Consider the following 22,820-nt stretch of genomic DNA (forward strand, 5'->3'; position numbering starts at 1 on the left):
CTCCCTCATCCTGCTCCTGGTATTACCCCCACTGGCACCGCAGCATGGTTCTGGGGGTGATGCTGCTGCCGTCTCCCGGCACTGTCCAGGCTGTTCCAGTGAGCTGACAGCAAGGTCATTGTGCCAGCAGGACAGGCTCAGTACCCACAAGAATGGATTGGTGCTGACACTCCATGGCCCCCAGCCCCACACCTCCAACAGCCCCTGGCACATACCCTATTTTCCCCTCTCGCAGTACCAGGCCAGCGAGCTGAGCCAGACAGCGACCAATGAAGAGGGATTCTACAACTTTCCCCCAATAACCAGCAGGAGCTGATGTAGTTGGCATAGAAGGTGAGTTTGGGGGTCCCCATGCCCCCTGTCTGGCAGTGCACAGGCCAGCAACCCACCAGGGATGCTCTGGCAGCCAGCTACGAATCACCCACCAGACCAAAAAGGCAGAAATTAGGTATTTAGAGAGGGTACATGATTTTATCAGTGGTCTGGAGTCACCAGCCAGGCAGCCCACCAGCAGTGCTGGGCAAGGGATAACCAGGCTCCCCAGGGGAGTGCGGCACTGACACCGGCTGCCTCAGTGCCATCCCCTCAGAGGCTGCACCTGCCAGCTGGGTGGCACTGGACACACCACTACAGCAAAATTCTTGCTTGACAAAGGTAAGATATAATCAATTCCTAAAGACTCCCAACAGTGCACACCCAGAAAGCAAGCTACAAAACTTGCTACTTCCTCCTTCTTTTCCTGTGTCTGGCCTTGTTCTGATTTTCCTCAGAGCTCTGGTTAGCGAACTTCATGCCCCACCTCAGCCAACAGGTCATTGCAGCAGCAGCAGCAGAGTTCGTGTCACAGGGATTTGGGCTCACGCCATTTTCTCCAGACACTCAAATGGAATCTGAAAGTTGCAGATCTGTGGCTGATACTTCCCCATCTGTGGTTTCCTTGATCTCTCCAGCTCAGCAAAACTGGGAAATCCTGGCATAATTTCCCTGTCATGATGCACTCATTTTCTCTCCTTGAATCTCTGGCAGACTAGAAGGAGGGCAGCATCAGCAGGGGCTGAGCACTGAGCAGAGGAGATGCCTGCAGTCATCTCAGCTCCAGCCTGCTCATGTCCCCACCATGGTCCCCATGCCCCTTCTCCAGCACTGCATAGGCCAGTAAACTCACCAGGGATGTTCTGTCAGCCAGCTGCAAGTAACCCACCATATCTTCATTTATGCAAAAAAGCTCATTTCTGCAAAAATTCAGGGTGTTTTGAGAGGGCACATGGCTTTATCAGTGTTCCAGTCTCACTGGCCAGGCAGTTCACCTGGGCAAGGGCTAACTGGGCTCCCTGGGTGAGTGTGCCACTGACAACCAGCTGCCTCTGTACCATCTCACAGGGGCTGCACCTGCCAGCTGGGGACACCTCAGACACCTGCCAGGGCCAGCAATGCCTCAAAACTTCCACTTTCCCTGTGATAGCAAGTAATGCTGCATCTCCCAGGGGAGATCAAGTGACTACAGCCACCCCACAGAGACAGGGCCAGTGCAGAGGAGGGCTGGGGCTGAGCTGTCACCTCTGTGCTACAGGTCCTTCTGCTGGAAGCACCAAATGGTGCAGCAGTATGGGCAGTGCAGTGGGACCAGACTCGCCACTTCATCTGCCAGGAAGCAGTGATGAGGAGCGCTGCTACGACACCCTGGTCTGTCCCACCTGTACCAGCAATTGGTTCCTCCACCACTGCATCCAGGCAGGCAGCAGTGCCCCCAGCCCCTGACATCACCCTTGTTCTCATTCCATTGCCCAATTCCAGGGCAATCATAGAATGATTTGTTTGGAAGGGACCTTAAAGACCATTTCATTACAATCCCCCTGCCATGGGCAGGGACATATTCCACTAGGCCAGGTTGCTCAGAGCCCCATCCAACCTGGCTTGGACACTTCCAGGGATGGGGCATCCACTTCTCTGGGCAACCTGTGCCAGTGTCTCACCACCCTCACAATAAAATTTTCCTCCTAATATCTAATCTAGACCTATCCTCTTTCACTTGAAAGCCACTTCCCCTTGTCTTAGTACTCAATATCCTTGCCAAAAGTTCCTCTCCATCTCTCTTGTGGGCTCCCTTTAGGTACTGTAAGGTGATTGAAAGTCTCTCCAGAGCCTTTTCTTCAGGAGGCTTAACAACCCCAATTTTCTTAGTTTGTCTCCACAGCAGAGGTGTTCCAGCCCTTGGATCATCCTTGTGACCTCCTCTGGCCTCACTTCAACAGGTCTACACCTTTCCTGTGTGGGAGACCCCATAGACGCAGTACTCCACATGGGAGCTCTGGTCTGCAAAACAGCAAAGTGGTTTTGAAAGGGCTCCTCAGGGTTTGGGGGAAGTCTCTTCCTCCTGCAGGTGCTTGCCCTTGCAAGTTTCCATTCTTCCACACTGATCACCCTCACTTCTGTGTGTGTCATCAGGGGAGTTTCTGGCTGTTTGGATGCAGACTGTGGGTCCACTACAGACTGTGCTTGGAACCACGTTTCTAACTCCTCTGCTTCTGTGATGGTACTCAGCCTTCTCACCACCTCCTGCAGCTCAGCCACCTGCTGCAGGAGGTCCTCCAACTGGGCACACCTACACACCTCCTGCAGGCAGGTCTGGCACTTGCTGCAGCCTGAGGTCTGCACTGCATGCTCTCCCCTCATCATCTCCATTCTGTCTGGGTGGAGGCATCAACCACCTCCAGGGTAGATGATGCAGGTCCCCAGTCAGAGCTGCAGCCTTTGGTCTCAGATGAACACCCACCATTCTGCTTTGGGGTTCAAGAAGGATGAGTGCCCTCAACCTGTGCAGACAGTCACAAAACATGTCTGGTTTCTGGGCTATGTGGATTTCAAGTCTCTCTGTTCAGAGGAATGCCCCATCTTCAAAGAGGTGCCCTTCCACTCCGCAGGGCTTCCTTTTGTGGTCGTGGGGTGGCTGCCGTGACTCCTGGCCCACCTACATCTCAGCCACTCTTTGAGTCACCAGGTCCTGGTAGGCTACTGCACTTCCCTGCAGTTTCCCTGGCTCAGGACCCCCCAGCTCCCCACTCCATTGTGGGATGGGTCTTTTCCAAAGGTGTTCACCTAGCAAAAAATCATTACATTTCTGTTTATTTTCTTGTGAATACCTGAATCAAAAGGGGTCCTGGCATGTAGATCTTGCTTCAGCTAGAGGCTGACTAGGCAGGTGTCCTTCTAGTGCTACTTTGGTATCAATCCTGCAGCAGCAGGTAAGAACCATGTCCCAGGCTAACACCCTTGATAATCCCTTGCATGCTGTATCCCAGATACCTTTCCTTCAGTATAAAAGGTGTCCAGTATGAGACTAGAGAACCACTGGGTAAAACTGCTGTGCCAGCTGCACAAAGGTTATAGTTGGGTTAATTTCAAAAGACTGTTCTTTTAGAACCAGAAGATTTGCTTTGTCACTTGTATATTATTTTTCATTCTGTCCTAATTGTAAGATTCCTTTCTCACATAATGGTCAGTTTCTGTGCCTAAAGGATAATAGACATAGGCTCCATATGGTCAGCAGTAAGAACTCAGGTTACCTGAAACAACTTCTTTTCCCTTACAGATCCAGCAGGAAAAGGCCAAATAAAGAAAGGGCAATTCCCAATTCCAGAAGGCAATTCCCAAATGCCCCCACCAGCGCACACTCAGAAAACAAGCTACAAAACTTGATACTTCCTCCTTTTTTCTCCTTTTTCTGGTTTTGCCTGATTTTCCTCCGGGTTCTGGTTAGGGATCTTTGTGCCCCAGCCTGTATCTTGGCTGGTGGGTTCTCTGCAGCAGTAGCAGGGTTGGTGTCACCAGGATTTGGACAATCCCTGTCAGGCACTCAAATGGAACCTGAATGTCACAGCCCCATGGCCTGTACTCAACCTTCTGTGGTTTCCTTGACTTCTCCAGCTCAGCAAAAATGGGAAATCCTGGCATAATTTCCCTGGTATGATGCACTCATTTTACCTCCTTGAAACTTTGGGACAATAGGAGGGAAGGAGCAGCAGCAACTGAGCATTGGGCAGAGGGAAACCCTGCAGCTACCCCAGCTCCAGCCCTGCTTGTGTTGCCTCAGCTCCTGCAGAACCATAAAGTTCACAGAATCAAATTGCAAGATCATTTATGTTAGAAAAGACCTTTAAGATCATCAAGTCCAACCATTAACCCAGCATGACAAAGTCCACCATTAAACTATGCCCCTAAGCACCACATCTACATGGTTTTAAATGTCTTTAGGGATGGTGACTGCACCAGTTCCCTGGGCAGCCTGTTCCAGTGCTTGACAACCCTTTCAGAGAAGAAAGTTTTCATAACATGCCCTGGTTCAATGTGAAGCCATTTTGTCTCGTCCTGTCACTTGTTACCTGAGAGAAGAGAGCAACCTCCACCTCACTACAGCCATCTTTCCAAGTAGTTGCAGAGAACAATAAGGCCTCCCATGAGCCTCCTCCCATCAAGCTCCCTCAGCTGCTCCTCGGAAGACTTGTTCTCTCTGAAACTGAAAATCACAGCTCTGTGGCTGGCACTTCCCCTTCTGCAGTTTCTTTGCCTTACATAATTTTCCTGGTATGATACACTCATTTTCTTTCTTGAAACCCTGTACCCTGCCAGTGGCATGGGTATAAAAGGAGGTCAGCAGCAGCAGGGGCTACTGTGCAGAGGAGAGCCCTACAGACACCCCAGTTCCAGCCTCACTCGTGGCTCCCTCAGCCCTCCCAGCATCATGAGGGTCCTCGCAGTCACCCTGGCTGTTCTGCTCCTTGTGGCCATCTGCTCCCTGGCTGAGGCTGATCTCAGAATCTCCAGGCGTGCTGCATTTTCCCACATGCAAGGTAGGTTCTTCTTCCCCGGGAGAGAGCCCCATCCCCATTGATTAGACCCTCATGTCCATGGAGAAGGCTGGGAGCAGATGGTCATCACCAGTGCAGGGACTAAGCCTTAGAGATGAAGGTTTTAAGGGGGTGTCCCCAGAGGACACAGCACAGGTGATGGCAAATTCCCTGGGAACCACAGGCAGAGCCTCTGCCGCAGTGTGGGGTCTCACTGGGCCCATCTCTCTGCCCTCACAGAAACCAACCTCATCTGCTGCTACCACTACACTTCACGCCCCCTTCCACGCAGCATGATCCACTCTGCCTACAAGACCAGCTACAGCTGCTCAAAGCCAGCCGTGGTGTAAGTACTCAACAGCCAGGGCAGCACCCCAAGGGTGTCCAAGGTTGTCCAGGATGGGGAAGGGCATGGACAGGGACACCTAGGGTGCTACCAGCAGGACCTAGTGCAGGCACCCTGATGCCCTGGCCGATGCCTGCCTCAACACTGCTCTTTTCCCCAACAGTCTGGTCACTAGGAAAGGGAAGAAGGTGTGCGTAAACCCCGAGGCTCGCTGGGTGCAAGAATACCTGAAGCACCTGGAGCAGCCAGAGTACTGACTCTTCCCAGCTGCTGCCCCAGGGGAATAGGCTTGGACCCCAGCACCAGCAATAAGAGTGCTTGAGCTGCATCCTTCTTCACCAGGAAAATTTATTACACCTGGCATACACTTGTTAAACTAAATTTTGCTTGCTTAAATGCCTGAATAAAGTGTTTGGCTTGTCAAACCCTTTCTGTCTCTCTGAAGTCCCCGATGGAGCCCCAACATGACAAAAGGGACCCATGGGGAGCCTCCTGCTCTCCCCATTCCCTGGTTTCATTGCTACCCACTGTGCAGGGTGGCCCCATGACAGCTCCCACAGTACTTCCCTCTCCCCAGCCTGGACTCAGCTCCTGCTTCCCAGCATGACCCAGACGTACCTGTGGGGTGACTCATCCATTGGATGATCTCATCCATTTCTAGGGGCCCTCCCCACACAGCACATGTGGAGCCCAGTAGCAAACCCCCTGGGCCAGGCAGCCCTGCTGGGCATCTGCCAGCAGCTCATTGACATATTTTACCCCAACACTAGAGGACCAGGACAGTCTTTGACTACCTGACATCCCCACTCCTAGCCCTCTCCTACACTACAGCCCCCTGCAGCGGTGGAGCTGAGGTCTTGGTGCTCCTGGGTGCTGCTGTTCCCACATACACACTCTGTGCCACAGTGCTGCCAGAGGAGCAGGCAGGAGCAGCATTGTCCTCACCACTCCCCACCACTGGCACCACCTCTGTCCTCACACCATTGCCCTGGATGGGCACTGGAGAATGAATCCAACAAGCCAACATAAGCAAACTAATGGTGATGCAGCCCCTCTCTGTTTCTAAAAATTTCCAGTGTAGCTCAAAAACTCAGGCAAACAAATGCATAAAACCATGCACAAGTACACTCAATACTAGAAGAAGAGTGGGACCCTGCTAGATTTTCTATGGCATAGAAGTTGAATTTATTTGCAGAGAGCCTGAAAACTCAATCAGTACTTCAAATAACAGACAAGATAAAAGCACTTATTCCAAAATGACTCAGGAATACATATATATACACTGTAATAATAAGACTAAAAGAAGCTCTAAATCCTAAAACTGATGTGTAGAGATGCACAAGATTTGGGCAAGGCTGATGAGCTTCTTTAGCATCACGAGTTTGCTGTACTTCAATGCTCACTTCAACTACTCTTCAGTGCAATGTATACTGCAATGCTTTTGCCCACTTCTGCAATTCAGTCTTATAGCAACAGCTTCTAGGCTAATAACACTGAAAATCTCTGACTTAGGACAATGTGAAAGAGAAAACACAATACTTTTATATTGTTTACAAGGCAAAAATGAGAGTCCAGTAAAAACCCTCTCTGGGGCATTGTTTTCAGAAATCTCATTATAGTTTCAGCAATCTATTTGTTCTTACAGGGCTGCCTTAAAATGCATGAAGGCTTGGTGTTGACAGTCGTACAGAGCTACACTTTAATCTGCTCAAGGTCACACATGACATCTGAGGTGAATTTATGAATTTTTGCCTCTGCCAGTTAGTCCCAGGAAAGTAATCCCAGCACCACCTTGCTAAACGAACTCAACACAAAACTGTCCATCTATGCTGAAAAAACTGTACTACACAAGCTTTGAAGTGTGAAAAAGAGGATCCGTCAAGACAAGTGAAGGAACCACTTTCTTCATTGACTTCCCTTCAGAATACCCACATGGAGTGTGCTGCACATCTCCTGCACTTCTTTCATAGCAGCATTATATTTTACCAAATTAAACTGGGGACGATAAATACCAACCCTGGATTAAATACTGTGCATTTTCATAGCATCACGGGTTTTTTTCTTAATACAGCTTGACTTAATTCCCTCCCAAAATTGCCTATTGACCACTGCACTTCTGGGCTGGCTCCTTGAGGACGACGCACTGAGGTGGGAGGTTGGCACCATCAGGACCGGCTCTCCTGCCCAAGAGCGGCACGCTGAGCACACACCACCGAACCCAGAGCCATTCCCACATTCACCCCTCGAGAACAACCCAATCTACGTGTTCCTGCATTTCTGACAATCCTCCTTCTTCTCACATCACCATCCATCCCTCTGTGCTGTCCCGCGTAGAGGTGTTCTCTGCCACCGCCGAGGGAGCAACTGGGGAGCCGGTCCCCATTCTTGCCTTCCGCCCTCCCCGAGCTGCCTTTTTTCTGTGTACTCCTGGACATTGTGCTAATATCTGAAAACTTTGTTTGATTAAAGTAGTGCTGTTCGAACCCACCGCGTCCTTTTTTCTCGCACAGCTGACCTCAACACCTCGCTAAGGGACACACCGAGGGTTGGCTGCGGTTACTACAGACTGGAGGGAAAAACAACTCACAAAACATGCCACGTTCAGCATATTTTGTGAAGCAAGCCCTGAGGAGAATGACACGAAGAGAAACAACTCAAATCTAGCCCTTCTCACGCTCCCCAGAGCTCAAACTATTCGCTGCATTTTCGACGTTAGGCAGACTCGGCCCCGGTTTTCCAGCACCGACCTCCCCTCCCCTCCCCTCCCCTCCCACCAGGCCGCGGGGCCCGCACGGCATCGCGGGAGTTGTAGTTCCCCGCGCGGCGCGACATGGCGGCTCTGCGGGTGCTGCCTGCCCTCGCCGCCGCTCTGTTCTTGGCTGCCGCCGGCCAGGCCAGCAAGTACTCCCGGGAGGCCAACGAGGCGCTGGCGGCCGCCGGCAGCAAGCGGCGGGAGGCCGGAGAGTTCCGCGTGGTGAGGCTGAACCAGGTCTGGGAGAAGGCGCAGCGGGTGAGTGAGGCGGTGCGGGGCCAGGGCAGTTCTCGGAGGGGCCGCGGGGTCGGGCCCGGCCGCTTCAGACACTCATTCCCCGTCAGGGAGATGGGAAGGAGCGGGAGCCTGTGTCTGAGGAGAGACCGAAGCTGTCCGGCCCCGGCTCGGGGCTGCGGTGGCTTTTGTTCGGTTCTCGGGCATGGCTGTCCCCGACCGTCACGCAGCGAGTGACTCGCTCAGCCCCGCGCCGTGCGGCTGTCCCGGCGGCGGAGAGCAACCTTCTCCCGGGAGAGGGGATGTGTATCTGAGTCCTGGGAAGTGTTGACCTGCCCGTGGTAAAATACTGCAGCTAAACCACCTGCCCAGGAAGTGGGAGAGAGAGGGAAGCCCCTGTCGGGCCATCTGCGGCTGGCTCCAGTGCTCGCTGGTTGTTGTTCAGGATTGTGATGCTTTCATCTGTCTGAAGGCGGTGGCCTCGGTTCCTGCTCTGCACAGGGCAGGAGTTTACAGCACAGGAGTTCACAGCACAGGAGAAGATGAAACCCTCCATCCCTGCGGTTGTGTCACTTCCATTCACGTCAAGCGATGTAAACAAATGCAGGGGGACCAGCGAATGGATATCACCTTTCCCAGATGAGAGCCTTAATTTTAACAGTGACACTTGAGTTTCTCTCACACTGGACTACAAAAAATATTTAATTAAAGTGAAAATACAGTCAAATTATTTCATTACAGTGGAAATATGTACTTAGAACTAAACAGAACAGCTCCAACAGGAGAAGAAGACTGCACTGCACATATCCCCTGAATATTGTGGATTATGAGAATTAGGGTCATGACTGGCAAAGGTTCAGTTCTTTCAGGCAAAGAAATATAGTTAATATTAATTTTGGATCTTCTGTATCCTGAATAGCCTGAGCTATTGAATTGGAGGCAGGGTATCCCTGGGTTCAGCCAAAAACTAGAATCCTGCCATAGTGCTGCATTCCAGTGTGCAAAAAGAAGGTATCAAAAATACTCCTTTCCTCAATGGTAGAAGGATAGAATGGAGCATAGGACAGTGTATGTTAATGAAACTCCAGCTGTGGATGGACAGCTGAAAAAGAAACAACACTGAGACTAGAAATAATCTATAATGATAGTAATATCACTTACCTCTCACCTTTCCAATTACAGCCTTTTCTTATTTTCGTGCCTGGATCTTTTGGAATTAAAATTTGAGATGCTTTACATCATCTATGTTAAGATACTAAAATACAAAATGGAGTTAACTCTATCAGTAAAAAACTACGGTTTAGTACATTCTGTATGTGTGAGCTAGATTCTGGAGATGCAAAACCTACTTGAACTAAATTGGCCACCATCTAAATTTCACTTTCAAGTACAACTGTCACCCGGCCTGTGTTTTATAAAGTGATTTTTCAGTATGTCCAGGCAATATATTAAATAAGAGGAAAACTGTGCCTGTGTGTTACACCTGCTTTCAAATACTTCCATGTGTCAATGCTGAACTCTTCATTCCTTTATTTTGGTAGTGGTAGAGATAGTACTGAAGGTGGGGAACTTCTTTGTTTTGGCATAAAAGTCAGATATCGCAATTAAGTATTGCAACACACAGCTGGAGAGCAGTCTTCAAAAAAGCCCCAAAATGTTATTCAGTGGGACCAGGAGCTGGCAAGCCAGACTTGCTTCTTGTTTTCCTGAGGGTGGGAGAGAGGGCTTGATCTTTCTCCAGAATCTCTTTTCATAAATAGTAAATTTGTAGTAAAGAGCTCTTTCCTCTTGGAGGCAAGAGTGTAAGTAAGGATGTTGCAGGTAATAATTGCAGCCGGCCCAACAGCAAATGATGAAAATGTTGTAATGTTTGACAGATTTCCAGCACTCATTCCCATGATTGCTAGGTACCCATCTTGGATATTAATGTCCAGGCAGCATAAGGAATGAGTGTAAGGAACTTGTTGCTTGGTTATTTAATAACTTAGCTTTTCACCTCTGCTTCTAGTAAGTTATTCCAACATGTGAGTGATGTTAGTAAAGTGATGAGGAGTCTTACCCATTGACAGTTTTCACCTGGTATACTCAGGGTCCTACATGAGATGACCTTAAAGGAAGCAGTTCTTGAACTGAATACTTTAAATTAACTTACATATTTACTCTGTGTTACATAAATGGGACAGGCGAGGGGCTTCCAAAAGGTTTCAAAGGATTTATAATGCCTGCAGGGACAGTTACTTCCATTTCATACTAAATTATAATGAGATTCAGAAAAATATTGCTCTAATTGAGAGAAGTTTGAATAGAATCTTGTTTTTTCTTAAGGAGCAGTGGGGTTAATGTAGTTCCTTAGTTTTTATAAGACTTTAACATGTTTGATTGATGATGACTCCAAACTTTATGTTTAGAAGTTCTGATATTCTTTTCTAGACCTTCTAGAAAACAGAAAGCTATACGTGTTCATGAGATTGCACTAACTGCAGAGAGACTAACATAAACTGTGTAATCTTTTATACAGTACTGTGTCTCTGATAACAAGGTCACACATATAAAAGATTTTTTTTTCCTGTACTAGCTCAGCCCAACTACATGTGAAGTCCACGCTACTCGAACGCTGACTAATATTAGAGTGCAGAACTACCAAGATGCTTGGCCATTTCCTTCACAATTTGTAGCAAACCTTTCACTCACTCTTGAAGCTTCAGGGCACAATTCTTGTGAGGAAAATGCTGATACTTGGTACTACTGCAGCAGTGACACTTGGGCTGTCCAGGTCCTCCTGCACCAGAAAAGCAAATAAGGATATGATTAAGGTTTTTCTTTTACTTTAGCACATACTAAAAACCATAAATAAAGTGGTTCCTCTAAGTGCTTTGTTTCTATCAAGTTCCCCAAAAGTAGATGGTAAAGAAGACAACAGGGATGCTCCTTTGCTTTAGTATTAGAGGGATCAGAAGTTTTAATGTGTTCTATAAGTATTATATTTACCTGTGATTCTAACTACTCTAGGTTTTAGTAATTTCAGTAAGCCAAGTGCAAAATGCAGGAAAAAAAACTAGTTTAAACAAAATAATTATATGCAGTGGCACAAGATTAATTAATATGACAACTTAAGCTGGAAGCAGAAACAATAATGTGGATAGTTTCCTGAATTCCTGTCAATAGGAAGTGTATTAGCTCAAAGTAATGACACTTTTCCTAGTTAATTTAAAATAACCTACTGGCACACAAAGGAATGGCTGAATCTTTTCAGTACCATCCTGATGTTTAAAAACAATACTGAGTTCTGAGTCTGTTATTAAACATACTGCTTCATCACTGAAAATGAGAATTTTTGTAATCTGTAAGCTGGTTTTAATGACTAAAAAACACCTTCAGTACATAAACTTGTCCTAGGACTGACGAGCCCAGGTGGCTTCGAGCTGGTTCTGAGCTCACAGGAGCTGGGTGCACAGTGGTTGGGGGGGTTTTATCACCTCTCCTCTCTGGGCTTGTCCTTACCTCACCTTGTCATTGTTGATATGTACAGACACAGACAAAAGTAGTTCTGAAGTATTAAGATGATTTGTTACATTTCTTTGTTTTAAACTGAATAACTAAGATGTCTAAAATCTGGAAGCTCAGGATCAAGTCACAGCAGTGCTGCTTAGCCAACTGCCTGTTAGTCATTGTCTGTGTTCCTGTTTTCTCTGTAGTTCACAAAATTTCAGGCTGACCTAGCATTGATTTGAACTCTATTTTTTTTATTTTCCTGTCTTCAGCCTCAGTGTCTTACCTTTTTTGTTCTGTTGTGTCAGACAGAAATACCTCTAGGTTTTGTATGTTTTAATGCACATAAACCATGTTAAGAAATGATCTGAGAATTTTTTTTATTTTGATCATAGTAAAAATTGCTGATGAAGTGACCCTTTGACCTGCAAGGCAATAAAGTTTTGCAACTCACTGTAACTATATGGTTGGAAGATGGTCCACAAGAAAGCACATGTGATGGCAATGGCATTGTTGCTTGAGAAGAATTGCTGCACCATAGTGGTTCTTATGTATCTGTACTGGTTTCTGAGGTAACTCTGAAGTCAGAGGGGACTCTACATAACTAAATACAAACTTTTCTCTGTTCTTGTTAGCTCCATCTCTCTGCTGTCAAACTGGCAGAGTTGCACAGTGATCTAAAAATACAAGAAAAGGATGAGCTAAGCTGGAAAAAATTGAAGGCTGAAGGGCTGGATGAAGATGGAGAGAAGGAGGCCAAGCTCAGACGCAACTTACATGGTAAGGTGTATCTTGGAAAGAAGGAGTTTAAACTGTATCAGACACAGGCATGGTTAGACACCTGTGTTTGTGTTTGAACCATTAAATAACAGGTTGTCTTTCTGGACACCAAGCACACACAAATTCTTTGGAGGTGAGTAGGGAGCTGCAGGAGCCTAAGAGATTCCTTTGCTCCCACTAATTTCAGAGGAGGTCATTAAACCTTGACCTCTGTGTCTTGGACTGTTGGCTTTTCCTCCATGAACTGCAAAGTCCAGCTTTGCAAGTCACAGATGTAGCCCATCTCTCACCTTCCATACATCCATAGTTGGTTCTCATGTTTCTGTAACTTCTGTTCCCTTGCAGTCATTATGACAAAATATGGAATGAATGAAAAGAAGGATTCTCAGCTAGTTGATACCAACTATATTAAAGATGGCACAGAAAGTGACACACTAGATGATCCAAGACTGGAAAAATTATGGAGCAAGGTGAGTAAGGTTTCCAGGAACTGCGTGTAGGAAATCCCTATTTCTTCGTTGAACTCTTAGCTGTGTCTTCTGAGAGCAACCAGACTTGGAAATTAATTAATACTTTCTTGTTAAGCACTGACTACACTGCCATGCTTTTTAGTCCACATCTTTGTGCCCTGAGGGTACGCCACCTGTATCCAGATCATCCAGATGTGGCAGGTTGTCTTTGCCAAATAAAACATCCACATCAGCCTGAAGAGTGGAGCCTGGATCCACTGAGGTCAAACAGAGTATTTCATCACATTTCCCTAAAATCATGGCTTCCCTTAGTGTGACTGTCACACTGTGTGGTAGTGTATCTATGCTGTTTTTCTCAGTTTTCTTATTGTTGTTTATGGACTTTTTAAAAAAGATGCATTTAAAATAGAACCACTTTGTAGACTGTCTAAAAGTGAAATGTATTGTAGGGAAGAGTTTTAAATAAAGGCTCTCCCAACCTAGTATTCAAGTCAAAATTTCCAGGATTTGCATTCATGCAAATAAAAAGTAGATGTACTGTCAGTTTAGGCAGTTAAAACTGGCAAAGTCATAATCCTCTAATCCTCAGAAATTAAGCAATTCAAGTTTTAAGAAGCAGCTAGTCAGGTAAATCTAAAGAATTCTCCCACGAGTCTACTGCAGTGGTAGTAAAGCAGAAAAAGATTGACTGGATTTTAAAATATTACTGTAACTAAATACAGATCTGGCAAGGAACATGATGTCCTGTGCTTTGGGGAACAGTGAAGTACAACCCTAAGCACAAAAAAACAGTTGAGTCTGAGAAGGTATCAAAAACATTCACTTTTGATCAGGCATTGCAGCAAGTACACCACCAGATTTGTGGATAGTGCCCCAGCTGTGTGAGCAGTACTTCCTTAATTGTTACAGAATGAGTGCATAGTAGTGATAAAATCTTCACTTGCCAGTAGAGTAAGATGAAGTAAAGATTGTGTTTAATATCAGGCTGCATTCCTCATGCACATGGTTCCCTTAGAGTTGTTTATGGAGCTTCATGGCCCTTATTTCTGTATTAAATTGGGTCCCATAGAATAGAAATGCCAGACACTTTTCACTGGGTAGTCCATAGCAAGTCCATCTTTTTAAGTCTGAAACAAACTTCCTTTTGACATGATTAAAGACATCTTGTCCATCAACATCTAAATCCTGACTACATATAAATATTAAGAGAATTAAAAGAAAAGATCTAAGGAAAAGCTGCACTTAATAATTTTCTAAATGTGGCGAGAAGTGGGAAGATGTTTTGGCAGTTGAGGGCACTCAGAAGCACTTGGCCTGGAAATCATAATGAGCTCATGTTTCTTTCAGGCCAAGACTTCTGGGAAGTTCTCTGATGAGGAGTTGGATAAGCTCTGGCGAGAATTTAAGCATCACAAAGAAAAGATTCGTGAATACAATATTCTGCTGGAGACTGTGAGCAGAACAGAAGGTGCCTGAACATTTCTCTGATGTTTCAAGATCAGTACAGCTCTTTTCTCTGCCCATTGCTTCTATCACTTCCAAGTTTCTTTGAAACTCCTGACATTTCTGTCGGAACTGCTTTCAGATACTTCCTGGGTTTGGTTCTGCATTAGCTGCCAAAGTTCTTGCCAGCTAATGAAAATGTTGCCATTTCACTTTTCTGATTCTGCCTGCATTTCAAGCAGGGGAGATGCCATCAGATTAACAATGATGGCCATTGTACTTTACAGGCCACTGTACTTCACATTGTACTTTACAGGAAATTATGCAGGAAGCATAAATCCACTGCTGCAAAATGTGGTTCTCAAGTCTGCAGAACATGCATGTTTTCTCTCACCAGCTGGGAGTCCAGGAGACTATAATGAATATTGTAGCACCAAGCCTGAGGTTTATTAAAGCATCAAGGATCTGAACCCAGCTTGCTGTACCAATCTGAGCTAAAACTGTTAGAGCTGAAGAATTCTAAAGCTGATAGTTTGATGTTTGCATTACATAGTCCAAGCTGGAAGCTGCTGAAAATCATTTCACCATCAGATGTCCTGGTTCATGAAATGTCCAGGGAAGAATTCATTAAACATCCTTATCCCATTTTTGTGAGATATTGCTAACCTGGGAAAATAAGAATATTTCCTTACTAAAATCTGGTGGCCAGTAGGGGGTATAAGGCATTTCTGTACCATCACCCTCCAGAGCACTGAGGGACATTGATCTGAATATTGACCTGCAAAAGGAATTACTTCCTAAAGTCTGGTTTTGATGCTTTATTTGCACTCAAATCCTAAGAATTTAGCATCTTTTATTCACCTCACATTTGGGGGATTTCTGGAGTTTTTGACCTATCAAGATTTGGCCCACAATCAATAACACTTACTGTTCTTCAACAGATATCCACAAAAATGTTATCAATCCATCTGAGGAGAACCTGGTGAAAGAGGAAATCTTGCACAACAAACACAGAGAACTCAAGGAGAAGTTAAGAAGCATCAATCAGGGGTTTGAGCGTTTGCGTAAAGTCAGTCACCAGGGATATGACACAACCAGTGGTATGATACAGGGGGTGTTGTGCTTATTTGGGATTCATTTCATTTTAAAAATATTAAAATCAGTGGACAAGTAATAAGGTGTAGTCAGTTTTGCAATGCATAGTGTACCACAGTGGGCTGAAGAGATGCAGCCACCCAGTTTTATTTAGAACCAAACACTGGAAGCCTAATGAAAGGATATAATCAGTGTGTTAAGAGGATAGTTCTGTCTTCCATGCCCACATGAGAAGGGATTTTACACCTTCACCCCCAGGAGGCCAAGTAAATGAGACAACATGCAGGGCAAGCAATGCTATTATCCAGTTCCTAGGGTTTGGGGGTTTTTTTGCTTTTAAAAACCTACTTGTTTTATCTAGTACTAGTACCTAATTTTATCCAGTATTTGGATGCTTCTCCCTTTTTGTCTAAATAGATCTGTTAGTAATGCAGTGCTTAATATCTCTGTGCTTAATATCTATATGTATGTTAGAAAGCATCTTCATCTTTTTCATTTCATTATATGTGTTTGTTTAGAATTTGAGGAACCAAGAGTGATTGATTTGTGGGACATGGCCAAATCAGCCAATTTCACTGAGAAAGAACTTGAGTCTTTTCGGGTAAGTAGAATTCCAGTGACTTCTCTTGCAGAAAGATATTTTGCCTTATAAAGAAACACTCGATTTTACTCTGATTGCAGCTAGTTCTGTATTACCATCTAGACACCATAAAAAAGTCATGCTGCCTTTTTAATACTTCAGATATATAAACATGTGTGTAACTAATCATATGCTGGTTCTGTTATAATCAGCAGAATGAAAATTCTGAACCTTCTCAAAACAAGTGTTGCATATTTTAAATCTGTGAAAGATCAGGGACTGCTTCTTTGTTTCCAATGCACCAGATTTACCCCTCTTACCCAATGTCCTGATTATGTCCTTGGGAAGCAGGGTAATCTGTATAACCAGCAATTTCCCTCTCATGCCCATCTCTTGTACTGTCACCTTCCCATGCTGGAGCTGTGTTGAGCTGACCCAAAACTACTGTGATAAAGACTGCTTTTCAAAGAAATAGTATAGAAATTCATTCCTGTGCAGTTCATACCACTTTAATTCAATTCAAGTTGTATAGAGAAAACATTTGATGTTTTTTTTAATCTGATTCTGCCTGTTTATCAGATTTTAAAAAGGGGCTTCTTTTAAAATTTGTCGCCCTCCCCTCAGTTCACTGTGCTTATGCCTAAATTTTTACTTGGTGTTCACTGCTGTCATCTTGTAGCATCTCAGAGCCACCCACAGTCTCCTTTTGAGGACTCCACAGTGGGTCGTTTTCAGCAACTGCTTTCAAAATCAGGAGTCTGGAGGTGATCGCAATGGATTGTCCAGACATTCTTAAGAAGCAGGGAACTGAAAAAGCTTTCTGTGCCTGACTTAGTAAAATACCATTAAGAGTGTCTTGGCAAGAGAAAGGAAGCCTTGGAAAGAAACTCATGTGAAGCTGTATTTGTTGTCTTAGGAGGAGCTGAAACATTTCGAAGCAAAAATTGAAAAGCACCATCATTACCAGAAACAATTAGAGATTTCACACCAGAAACTGAAGCACGTAGAGGGAACTGGAGACAAGGATCATCTGAACAGAAACAAAGAGAAATATGCCATGCTGCAAGAAAAGACAAAAGAACTAGGATATAAGGTCTGTATAAATCCAGTGTTACATTCATGTTGAAAGTTTAACTCAGTAGCAGAGGGGAAGTAGATTATCCAGTGCTGATTTTTCATGCAAGCTGAACAATTTCCAGAAGAGGACTTCAAGGCACATCTGTTCTCCATGTTTAGTACAGCATACACATAATTGTTTTTTATAGACCTAATTCTGAAAGGCCTGAAGTCTTCCTGCCCTCTGCTCTTTCTGTTGTCACAAATACTCATAGTAAAATCTGAATATATTACTATATTGATAATTTATTGTCTTCCTGAAATTTGTTTTGTGTGTTTTGTTTTCCTGATAGGTAAAGAAGCACTTGCAAGACTTATCCAGCAGAATCTCTCAAGGTCTTCAACACAATGAACTATAAAAATTTGTTCTACTTCATGGGATCAATCTATTAACACAAAGCAGTTAGTGTGGTTTTTTGAACAGGGCTTACCAAGGAGTCCTTCTGAAATAGTAGGGATTGAACAGATGTGTCCTGTAAGAAATCTTTTTGTCTACTTAATTACCAATTTTGTATTTGCTCTATAAAATTAAATGACTAGATTAAATATTTAGGTTGCATGTCTTGGATCATGTAAATCTTACATCTGAATCAAGTAGCAGCCTTTGAAATAATCAGTCATGTCGAAAGGAAAAAATATGTGAACTCTCAAAGGATTCCTGCTAGTAAAAAAATACTAATCTTATAGTCAGGTAATGTATTCTGATCAATGAAAGCAAACACTGGGGTACAGGAAGTTTAAACAGAGGCCTGAAAAGTCTTTATTTCAATGCTTGGCCTATTACATTTCCTACTTAAGGTAATAAAAATATTTTTACTGACTTTGATTAGTGGTTCAGAGCTGCACTGCTGCACTGTATATGAATCTTTCATGTGAGAGGGGGAGGAGGAGTAAGGAGGGAACAAGTACTGAGGTCAATTTGCACAGTTTAGTTATTGACTAACACGTGTGTACAATTATCTTGTTCATGGTTGCTTTGGTTTTGCTACACCTGGTCAGTAAAAAATCAAAACAAGATTCTGGTGAGGGTTTTCTTTTCACCTTTCCTTTCATACAGTGAGAAGCAACCAGACCGGTTTTTTGAGCATGTTGCTAATTCCTGTAATGTTCATTAACACATTCGTTTTTAAGAGAGGAGGGGTAGCTTTGCACCACAAGAATGTGCTTCTGTGTTCTGAGTAGGCAGAAGGCTTTCTAAAGCAGCTTCTCTCTGAGCACATATTCCAGTGCAATCTCCAGTAAAGGCTTTTATCACTTCCCCTTTCAAGACCAGATTTTTCTGGTCAGAACTTTGATGAACATCAGACACCTGGGTTGAAATTGGCTATAATAACAATGCTGACCCTTTATTGCAAATGAAAGCTTCAAATGAAACTGTTCCAGGAACAAGGCCAAGACCAAGGTCCAGTGTGAGTGAATCATTACAGCTGCTTGGTTGAGGAGCTCTGTCCCTCACAGATAGCAGTGCTGAGGTGTGCTGGATGAGGAAGCTGTTCTTGAGCCTCACTCTCCCTACCTGTTCCATGAGAAATACTGAAGAGACCCAGTCAGTCAGAACAGGCCACTCATCCTGGGTCATCATGGGTTAAACGAGCATGATTCTGCACTTAAAAACTATATCTTCATGTGCAAGTAATCTGAACCAAAACTGTGGTAGGAGTCTTAACTTTGAGATTTTCTTTGAAGCAGGAAGCTTTTTTTTCTTTTTTTTTTTTAATTTAATGTAGGCTAAGAGTTATTTATATTCCAGAGAATCGTCCATCACGATAAGAGGCCACCATTAATATTAGCAGTCTCCTTAGAGACAGTTCTGTTCATGTAGTTTATGGTATACCTTTGGTTGGCAAGCTAAAAAAAGTAAACCCCAAAATAGCTACAAGCCATTTATGAGAAAACTGGTTTGGTTTTTTTCAAATGCTACACACTATTTCTTCCCCAGACTGTGGCTTTAAGGGCCGTTCAGCTTCTGTATCAGAGCAGTAGCTGGGTTACCTTACGAGTTTGTCTTCATCAATCCCTGTGAATGCAGAACAGAAATGCATTCTGTGCTGTGTTAGAAAGCACAGACATCACTATGTCCTTCAATTTTCCCTTTGGCAGGGGGAGAACCACATCTGTGTGGCACAGGTCAGTTTGGTGGCTGTAGCCTGGATGTCCCACAGCACTGGCTCCTGGGTGAAGAATTTGGACACATGCACTAAGTGCATCAGCAGAGGAGAGGAGCTACACAAAGCACTGAGCTGCTACTGCTGAGCTGTCCTAGCTGGGTTGTAGGGAATGGAACAGCTTTCACGGAGCACATTCAGATCCTGCTGCTGAGGGAGATGTGCTGCACACGGGAAAGCAACATGAGTCTCTCAGCCTGCACTGAAGGCAGGCACAGCAGCTGTGTGCTCCACACAAGAGGGCACAGCACAAAGCTGGGTTTCATCTTCAGCGTGTACCTGAGGTAGGGTATGCTTATCCAAGAATTTCTGAAGAAGTTTGGAAGAGCGGAAGGTGCTGGATTCATGGAATGATTAACCAAGGTCTGATCAGTTACTGAGCAAGTGCAGAGGTGCTTCAGTAGAGGCTTTAGAGGAGATGGCTGAACCAGGCACTGGCTGTAATGTGTCTCTACCTACCACACCGTGATATTAATTGGGCTCAAAGGCCAGGTGGGCTCAAGCAGAGAGAATGCTTGGCCAGTGCTGCAAAGTACAAGAGGCTGACTAACTACTTACATGTCACAGTAATTTAAAACTGGGAACGAGTCACAGCTCATCAGAGGCAAAGGTTGGAGACGGGTCAGCACAGTCACCTCACTTTAGTCACTGGACAGAGCTGTTAGTGAGTCACTGGGCCCAAAGACTGGGCACACAAACCTAGAGGAGAACAAAAATTAAAAGGCAGTTGCTGCCCTGTGTCCAGCTTCCCCCTGAAACAGTCTGTGGCTGAGTTAGAGTTTACAACAGCATAAGGAAAAACATGAGCAATAGTCTCTGTTCCTGTCAAGGCTCCTTGGGGCTTTCCCTGCTTTTTAAGATTTGGGGACAGGCTAGGGAGGTGTAAAGTTTGACTCCACTAGTTTCTGTGGTCTGCACCTCACACACATCAATGTATGTACGACTGAGTTCATTGTTGCAGTTTTAATCCTCCAAAGACAATTCATATGGCCAAAATAACAAGAGTGGGTCGTGTTTAAAACATTAAAGATTAAAAAATAACTTGAGTCACCAGTCCTGTGTTTCTGTAAATAGCAATAAAAATTCAAAGCCAAGAAAAAAGATATAAATTAGATATACCTACAGTCCTGTACCCTGTGAGAGGTGAATCATGGAATTCATAGGTGAGACTGCATGTAAGAGGCATCTAAAAAGAAAAGAACTAACACATTTAAACAGTGCTTGAACCTTCTCAAGTATTTTATCTGATCCTTTTGTAATTTTTCAAATTAGCAAGTTTTTTAAACCACTCTGAGAAACAATTTGAAATACAAAAGTAGGAGCAGAAAAAGGAGGAAAGAACTACATTTCTTGGGAAAAAAAATCAGAACATTTTGTATTCTATAGTCAGTCAAATTCTGCCCTGAAAAGAACCTCAGTTTAAATAAACATGTCAGTGACTTCATGTAGGACAGATTTTATTTGTTAAAAAGGGGGGTGGAAAGGAGAGGGAAATAAATACATAAGGCACTAAATGCAACAAAAATAACAAAGTCTTTCTTTAAAAAAGCACGTCCTATATGTTGGTACAGCAGCTAAGATGGCATCATTCTGCCAGGACAGATAAGGAACAGCACTATAGCAGATTTATTGCTGCAATAATTTCCCCTCTCCCCTCCCAAGGGATCCTGATGACTGATAGATCTGGCAATGACAGGAGTATTTAAATTCGCCAAGTAGAGATCATTTACATTTTGTCAGGTGAGGTACCATCTGCCTTTCCAGATACCATTCCTGCAGGTAGGAATCTCGGTGCTCAGGAGCTGGTGGGAGCAGGATCCTTGGCTGGGCTCTCCTGCTTGCTGTGTGTCCAGCTCTCCCTGTGGGGTTCCCTCAAGCCAGGGTTAATGCAGCTTAAGGTAGAAAGCAAGAGACAGGGAAACCACCTTAGCTTCCAGAATGCTCTGCCTCAACAGCTGATTTTGACTGAGCATTTACCAGTAAGTAGTACACAGGAAGTTCTAAAATAGATTTGAAATATGTTTTTTCATTCCACAGCATTTAATGAGAATAGAAGAAATTAAGTAATTAAAATCAATAAATAGAATAGATTGTTGCTTTCCATACTAACAGATCTACCTTTGTAACTGAGAGCTGGGTTGTGCATATTGTGTATGCATTATGTTATCTAACAAAGTGCTTCCAAATACCAAAATCAACTTTTCCAAATACAAAATGCAGTTAACATGGATTTCAGTCCACTCACCTAACACCTATTGGGAAGCAGGATGTTAATCTACAGAAATAAAATAGACTGCATGAATTTCTTTTACTAGTATCTCCAGGCATAAAATGGAAGCATTCATAAAATCTGCCCAGTAGAGCCAAAATAAATTCATAAGCTTTCCTCCACAGTAAATATTTCAAGCTGAGCCATATTTGGTAATGCAACAATTGCAACCCAAATGCTTTTATCAATAGCCCTTGAAGCACTTTCATATCCAAATTTTCAAGTATATTATTCCACCACTCAACAAAAGAGCATTCTCATAAATCAAAGAGAAAACAGTTAACAGATACTAATGCTTAACATGTGAACTTTGTTCCTTCACTGATGCATTAATTTATCACAAAAGCTGCACACGTCCATTTTAATAAAACCAACCATTTCAGTCTCAAAGGTTGCCTCTCAGTAACTGGTCTATTGTAACTTAAACCTGCCAATTTCTATAGGCAAAGTGAGCACTGAATCACTTTGAAATAAGCCTCCTACTAAAATAAAATGTTATTTAATATTCTACAGTTGTAATTTTCCAGACAATTTAAAGAGAGAAGGGAGCTACACTATTTTAAGAATAAACACACTGAGAACTGGAAACCTGTACATGAAAACCAATAATTTACAATGCCTGGCATTGGATCCTTTAGTCCAACCTCAAAATTCAAATTTCAGTTTCTAATTCAAGAAGACATCTGAACCAAAACCATTGAATAAATGGTCCTTCAGTGGGGAAAGGGTGCATTTTCTAGCCGTTTCAGATCCCAAGTTGTGGGTCTCACATTTAAATCTGGGATGGATGTGTCTTAGACAATGTTTGCAGTAGGCTCAATTTGCTGGTGTTACTAAACCCTTGCCACCAATCTGTTGTTTCAGGTCTTGCACAAATTGACCCTCATTATTTGCAGAACTTCAAAACTAAGTTTTTATTCATGATTGTTAAATCAGGATGAAAACACGATTTTCCAGAGATGTTCTTAGGAATTGTTTTCCTTCTCATTTTAATGCCATTATGTACAAACAGCTGTACTAGAATTTCTGAAAGAACAAAACAGCCAGTGTAACCAAATAGGACAGTCATAATTCCAAATCAAAGTACTACCACAGTATGTGTCTGGGATTACAGAAGGAACAGGAGTGACCACGTTTAGCCACAAGCATAACCATGAGAAAAACATGCATTCTCTTCAGCTCCTTCAGACCTAGGAACAGAGCAACTCACCCTGTTCAGCTTTGACCTCTTACAGCA

General features: G+C 44.0%; 2 protein-coding genes across 2 annotated transcripts; both read left to right on the forward strand.

The window, feature by feature from the left end:
- The first annotated feature begins 4,637 nt into the window (after nt 1–4,637).
- On the forward strand, nt 4,638–5,601 carry LOC138109156 (C-C motif chemokine 5-like). The gene is made up of 3 exons (XM_069012229.1): nt 4,638–4,847; nt 5,085–5,190; nt 5,354–5,601. The coding sequence occupies exons 1-3, from the start codon at nt 4,739–4,741 to the stop codon at nt 5,445–5,447; spliced, it is 309 nt and encodes a 102-aa protein (XP_068868330.1). The 5' UTR covers nt 4,638–4,738; the 3' UTR covers nt 5,448–5,601.
- A 2,385-nt stretch (nt 5,602–7,986) lies between these two features.
- Nucleotides 7,987–18,166, forward strand: LRPAP1 (LDL receptor related protein associated protein 1). The gene is made up of 8 exons (XM_069014539.1): nt 7,987–8,200; nt 12,301–12,445; nt 12,791–12,915; nt 14,263–14,383; nt 15,300–15,458; nt 15,972–16,054; nt 16,950–17,126; nt 17,443–18,166. The coding sequence occupies exons 1-8, from the start codon at nt 8,021–8,023 to the stop codon at nt 17,506–17,508; spliced, it is 1,056 nt and encodes a 351-aa protein (XP_068870640.1). The 5' UTR covers nt 7,987–8,020; the 3' UTR covers nt 17,509–18,166.
- Nucleotides 18,167–22,820: the final 4,654 nt, after the last annotated feature.

The sequence above is a fragment of the Aphelocoma coerulescens genome, chromosome 4, assembly GCF_041296385.1.
Source record: "Aphelocoma coerulescens isolate FSJ_1873_10779 chromosome 4, UR_Acoe_1.0, whole genome shotgun sequence".
Classification (NCBI taxonomy): domain Eukaryota; kingdom Metazoa; phylum Chordata; class Aves; order Passeriformes; family Corvidae; genus Aphelocoma; species Aphelocoma coerulescens.

Coding starts and splice junctions, on each gene's coding strand:
- LRPAP1 (XM_069014539.1), top strand. CDS start 8,021: ATGGCGGCTCTGCGGGTGCTGCCTGCCCTCGCCGCCGCTCTGTTCTTG. Junction 12,446..12,790: donor GCTCAGACGCAACTTACATG/GTAAGGTGTATC, acceptor GTTCCCTTGCAG/TCATTATGACAAAATATGGA. Junction 14,384..15,299: donor GACTGTGAGCAGAACAGAAG/GTGCCTGAACAT, acceptor GTTCTTCAACAG/ATATCCACAAAAATGTTATC.
- LOC138109156 (XM_069012229.1), top strand. CDS start 4,739: ATGAGGGTCCTCGCAGTCACCCTGGCTGTTCTGCTCCTTGTGGCCATC. Junction 4,848..5,084: donor TGCATTTTCCCACATGCAAG/GTAGGTTCTTCT, acceptor CTGCCCTCACAG/AAACCAACCTCATCTGCTGC. Junction 5,191..5,353: donor TGCTCAAAGCCAGCCGTGGT/GTAAGTACTCAA, acceptor TTTCCCCAACAG/TCTGGTCACTAGGAAAGGGA.